Source organism: Pelodiscus sinensis, chromosome 25 (genome assembly GCF_049634645.1).
Source record: "Pelodiscus sinensis isolate JC-2024 chromosome 25, ASM4963464v1, whole genome shotgun sequence".
NCBI classification, from domain to species: Eukaryota; Metazoa; Chordata; order Testudines; family Trionychidae; genus Pelodiscus; species Pelodiscus sinensis.
The window spans coordinates 2376982-2382987 of NC_134735.1; the positions used below are offsets into that span (position 1 = coordinate 2376982).

Genomic DNA, 6006 nt, shown 5'->3' on the forward strand with positions numbered 1-6006 from the left:
GATGGGATTGATGTATGACTGGTGACGAGAAGCACCGCAGAGGAATGTCGCAATTTTTCAGCCTGTAATTTTCCTGTTCGGTCTCCACCGCTATTAATCAGATACCTTTCCCCAACAATGTTTAAGTGCAACACTGATTTTGCTTTGCAGTTTAAGATAGAATGCATTCCTATGGGGATTTTCTGGGGACTGCGCCTCATCCCATTTGAATGTTTGGATTATGTGACCTGTGGCAGGTTTTTCTAAGTTTCAATAAAATGTAACACACACCAAAAAAAACCTTCCAAAACAGAACCAACATTTTCCAAAATGTAAAACATTTTATTTAAAAAAATAATTTACTGCATTTTATATACAGATCACAGACTAACATCCACTCACAAATACTTATGTCTGAACTCTGTGCAAAGGCTGTTTTCTTTATATAGATCAGCACCTACAATGGGAGCAGGAGCAACCATCAAGTAGTCTGGGAAGCAGATGCCCAGCTGAAGAATGGACTGTATAGCCACTGACATAGCTCCTCCTTTATGGCATGTACCACCTCGGAAATATCACTCACCATTACACAAATGGACTTAAGCTCATCAGTCCTACCTGTTCTTAATAGCACTAAAATGCAGCCTTATTTAGCCACTTTAACGAAGGGTAGTAGATTCTGCCACCCTAACAGCAGTGGTACAAACATAAAGAACACTAATCAGAATACTCCCATTTTCTTCTCCAGGCCTACTTAGTTTGAGTCAGGGAGGCAAAACGTGGGTTTCTGTGAACTCTTTTAGCTTTAATATTGTGCAGCCCTTGCCTGTCAGTGTTTGAAACAGGGATAGATGTGTAATGGCTACTTCCTTAAGACTCCAGGACACTTAATAACCTGGTCATGCAACACAGACATGCAGGTACTATGTAAAAGCCCGATTCCACAGCACTAGGTAGCATTGTATGAGTGATTCTGTTTAGGGTTGCCAGGTGTCCGGGTTTTTTTTGCTCAACCAAATGTTTCCTACCATGTTCGGTATTTTTTTTAAACTATCTGGCATCCTTAATTCCATTCAAGTCAAGTACTGGTCAGCGTGACTAAAGATTGCAGAACTAGGCCCCGATGTATGAATAGTCTGTGAGGGTGAAATCAATGGCAGAACTACCATAGACTTCAGTGGGGTTGGGATTTGACCCTGAATCACAAAATATGGAGCTCTAATCCAACACTTTGGCTACGTCTACACTGGCATGAATTTCCGAAAATGCTTTTAACGGAAAAGTTTTCCGTTAAAAGTTTTTGCGGAAAAGTGTCTAGATTGGCAGGACGCTTTTCCGGAAAAGCACTTTTTCCGGAAAAGCGTCCGTGGCCAATCTAGATGCGCTTTTCCACAAAAAAGCCCCGATCGTCATTTTCGCGATCGGGGCTTTTTTGCGGAAAACACTACTGTGCTGTCTACACTGGCCCTTTTCCGGAACTGTTTTCCGGAAAAAGACTTTTGCTCGAACAGGAGCAGCATAGTTTTTCCGGAAAAGCACTGATGATTTTACATTAGATCGTCAGTGCTTTTCCGGAAATTCAAGCGGCTGATTTTCCGGAATAACTTGCCAGTGTAGACACAGCCATCATTTATTGCAGGCCTGTTTTCAGAGGTGCTGAGCAACATCTAAAAGGCTGACTGAGTGCTGAGCCCATCTAAAAATCAGATTGTGAGTGTGTGTGTGTATGTAACAGAGTCTTTCTCTGGAAATTTTATCATGTAAAACTGGGAAACTCCATTCTGTACAAAGCCCTGGCTTCAATCTCCTCCTTTCTCAAAGAAGTGCTTCTCTGATCTGCATATTTCCTAGGGAAAATGTCAGCCCAGAGGTTTATTTTGCAAGGACTGTTTCAAGGACATTGGCCATGCTTTTTTTTCTACTTTACTGTGCAGTGAAATAGTAAAATCACACACACTTCAGAAATGATTTGGCTTTATGAGTTCAGTTTGTACAGGGGCTGAATAAATAAGAGCTATGTTCTAGAATGTGGCTTAGCTGCACTTTTCAACTGCTGAAGCTGTTGCCTGAGCCCAAGTGAAATACACACACAAAACCAGGTGTGTTTGAAAGTCCACAGTATCTTTCCCACCAAATCCCCACATCATATTAATGTTATTGTCCCTTGAAACTCAACTCAGTGCTCAGGAGGCGCATGTGAGGGTGGCCCTGAATGTGATCTCTCAAGAGGCTGTGTGTGACGAAAGAGTCAGTCGCCGGCTGGTTATTTCATACAGCATTTCTGTGATCACCTCAATAATGTCTGCATTGCCAATGATGGGTCGAAAGAAGAGGTCTGTGATAAGTGCAGGAGGAATGGATCTCAAGGTGGAGGCAATCAGCAAGATGCGGGCAAAGCGGCCCTGGTCTTCTGGGTGCAGGGGCACTAGGACTTCTCGGAGCGCTCGCTGTGCTTCCCGTTGGAGGCTCTCGATGTACAGAGAGGCTCTGAGACCTGGGACATCTATGGAAAGAGAAACAACAGGAAATACAAATGAAAATTAGCCTCTGCTTCCCAAGCTATGCCCCAGGCCCAGGCTCTTATCCTGCATGTGCCTCTGCTGAAGGCTTGTTCACCGCTATTGCTAGTGATTCACAATCAAATTTGATTTCTTTCTACTGCCTGCACACCGGCACAGGCAGATAAATAAACATGTTTCCTTACATTTCATAGTATATGAGGATCCCAAAGTACTAGCTATAGATATGCAGCATCTCTGAAACGTAGCCACGTCTGAGGTGGAGAGCAGCAGTTCATTATTAGTGTGTAACACATCAAGGGAGGAAAAATATTGACCAATACAGCTCGGGCAAAATGCAGCTCTAGAAAAACATGCTCTGAGATCCTCTTTTTGCTGAAGGGTATGCAAGACCGCAATTTTAAAATCTGATTAAAATAGTCCCTTCCATCACAATAAACTATATAGGACTTAGTTTATTTGCTTCAAAAAGAGGAAGAACTGAATCAACCCTGGTTAGGGTTTGAGAGACTGCGAAACTAATAAGCCACCCCTATCAGCACAGTTGACTCCAAGGTTTGTGAGTTAAAGCAAGTGACCAACTGGGGCAAGTCACTAACAGCCTGAATTCCAAAAGTCAATGGGAACTGGAGATGCTCAGCACAGCTGAAAATTAGCCCTGAAAATGCTCTGTGCCTCAGTTGGCCTGTCTTTAAAATAGGGATACTACATCCAGCTTAGTAATAGAGATGTAGCCGTGTTAGTCTGGTCTAGCTGAAACAAAAGACAGGACCATGCAGCACTTTAAAGACTAACAAGATGGTTTATTAGGTGATGAGCTTTCATGGGCCAGACCCACTTTCTCAGATCAAATTGTGGAAGAAAATTGGCATGACCATATATACCAAAGGGATACAATCAAAAAAAGCGAACACATATAGAAAGGACAAATCACATTTCAGAACAGAAGGGGGATGAGGGCGGGAGGTTAATGTCTGTGAGCTAATGATATTAGAGGGGATAATTGGGGAAGCTATCTTCGTAATGGGTAAGATAATTAGCATCTTTGTTGAGGCCCAGTCGTAAAGTGTCAAATTTAAGCAACGACTGTTGCTACGCTTCAAAGGCAGAGGCACCCTATCGACTAATTGAACAGTTGATGCAAAAATGCATTGACTGTTCAATTAGTCAATTACCCGATATTTAATATCCTTAGCTTGTAAGAGCTTTGAGCTCCCTGGATGGATGGACAGCTATTCATTGCTAGATACTCTTGTGTGACGTGCCATCTGTCCCTGCCAACAGAAAGGGGTGTGAGGGTTCGGCACTCACCAGGGTTAAAGAGAATGGCTCCTTTCAGATAGGCATACTCCTTAGGGCTCAGGTCCAGGCCCCAGAATGTGTTCAGGCAGCACTGTAGCCTCTTCACGCCAGCTAAGGTGGGCTGTGCCCTCTCAGGCTCCTGTCTCTTCCTTTGGCCATCGAGAAGGATCCTCTTGAGCATGCTCGGGGCTGGGGTTTCCATCACCTCAAAGGTCACCATCTCCTGAACCAGCCCCAGAATAAAGAGTGGAGCCCAGCAGCTGTCCAGAAGCAGCAGCTGGTCCCCCCGAGGCAGCAGCTGGAAGGAGGGAAGGTTCTTCATGAAGCTGACTGTTTTCACAAGGACATCTGAGGCTGCCTGGCAGGTGAGCTGAGGTGTCCGGAGGCTGACGGTGCGACGCTTCTGGCACAGGCAGCGCTGCTGGGATGGGCTGTGGCTGCCCCAGTTGTGGTTCAGGTTCTGGCTCAAGAGGGCGTAGAGGATGGCATTTTGGTTCTCCTCACTGTGGCACTGGCATTTCTCATAGTCCAGATCCATGCTGCATGTAGTCATTGCTGAGCCTGGCCAGTGGATCCCGTCAGGTCCCAAGGAGGATGAGACTCTTGTGCACCTGGCTGGGTGGATCTGTGAGCACGCCTGGTCCCTTGCAAAGGCTGCTGTATCAGTCAAAGCTCTCTGACTGCAGCCTGCTGCTCCCAGGTCGGTCACCTCTCTTATACCTTTGGCTGTTATTCCTGGCTCTATTTATAAGACTCTAAGTGAAACACCCCCTTAGCAGCCTTGACCTCTCTTTAACTAAGCACCGTTCATTGAAAAACAACTCAACTCAGTACTGATTGGCTGGGGAAGTGGAGCTTCCACTGGTGCAGATAAAGGTTTTCTCAATGAAAGTGCCAGTTAGGGCCAGGAGGATGGGATGGGATGGCAGATTGAGTGGCTTTCTTATCTGGATTACCCAACAGTATAAACAAAGTCATTAACCCAGCCCGTACCATGGCACCAAGGCCCCAGGTGTGTAATCATGCAATGCTATATGACAGGTGTCATTGCCAAAGAGTTCACACACACACACAGACCTTGTCTGGAGCAAGAGACCAGTAGCAAAACAGCCTGTAAACTCTGGCCTTGGAAAGAGCAACCTGGAAGTCATTTTATCAGCAGGTTGTTTGTTTAACCTTGTTGACAACAGGCTGCTGTTGTTGCAGATAAAGAAAAAAAAAACCTAATGAACTACAAAGGGCAGCAGATGGAGGCTGGGGCCTCAAGTATCTTGTGTGTTTTAGGGAGGGGGGAAACACGGACGTATGGGGCCTTTTTACTTTTTGCCTTGTTTCCTAGGAGATTTCATCAGTTTTATAGACAGGTTAGATGCATCATACTGTTCATACATGGATGTTTATGTCTTCATGCTTCAAGGAGTGTCGTGACTCAGAGGAACTTCTAGGGCAGGAAGAAGTCACTTAGTTGAAACCCCTACCCCTCCAGGATCATGGAGCCTGATTCTAAAGAACAGGCAGGAAGGAAGAGCCAGGCTGTCTGGAAGGCAAGTTAATGAGTGGGAGGAAAGCAGGTGGCAAGAGGGCTGTGTCTAGACTGGCCAGTTTTTCCGGAAAATCAGCCGCTTTTCTGGAAAAACTTGCCAGCCGTCTACACTGGCCGCTTGAATTTCTGCAACAGCACTGACTTCCTACTGTAAGAAATCAGTGCTTCTTGCGGAAATACTATGCGACTCCCGTTCAGGCAAAAGTCCTTTTGCGCAAAAGTATTGCGCAAAAGGGCCAGTATAGACAGCTCAGATTTGTTTTCCACAAAAAAGCCCCGATCATGAAAATGGCGATCGGGGCTTTTTTGCGGAAAAATGCGTCTAGATTGGCACGGACGCTTTTCTGCAAAAAGTGCTTTTGCGGAAAAGCATCCATGCCAATCTAGATGCTCTTTTCTGAAAATGCTTTTAACTGAAAACTTTTCCGTTAAAAACATTTCCGGAAAATCATGCCAGTCTAGACGTAGCCTACATGTTTAGAAAGAAGCAGAAAACATCAACGAACCCAGTGTAGCGCCAAGTGGAACTTTCAGTCACTAGAAGTTCCCAGTGGAGATCACCCAACTATGGAAAGTCTTAGGAAAATACTAGCTTCCAGATCCCTTCTCCCAGTAGTTAACAGTGTAATTTTAGTAATGTGAATAGGTTCATCTAAATAGGTT

At 45.0% G+C, this 6006-nt stretch overlaps 1 protein-coding gene across 1 annotated transcript; it reads right to left on the bottom strand.

Annotated features, from left to right (window-relative positions):
• Positions 1-300: 300 nt before the first annotated feature.
• NR0B2 (nuclear receptor subfamily 0 group B member 2) lies at positions 301-4562 on the bottom strand. The gene is made up of 2 exons (XM_006139140.4): positions 3810-4562; positions 301-2482 (listed from the first exon to the last, which is right to left on the bottom strand). The coding sequence occupies exons 1-2, from the start codon at positions 4351-4353 to the stop codon at positions 2202-2204; spliced, it is 825 nt and encodes a 274-aa protein (XP_006139202.1). The 5' UTR covers positions 4354-4562; the 3' UTR covers positions 301-2201.
• Positions 4563-6006: the final 1444 nt, after the last annotated feature.

Bases quoted from the DNA above. Each gene is read 5' to 3' on its own strand.
- NR0B2 (XM_006139140.4), bottom strand. From the start codon at position 4,353: ATGACTACATGCAGCATGGATCTGGACTATGAGAAATGCCAGTGCCAC. The intron at 2,483-3,809 runs GTGAGTGCCGAA...CTCTTTCCATAG, and splicing joins AGCCATTCTCTTTAACCCTG to ATGTCCCAGGTCTCAGAGCC.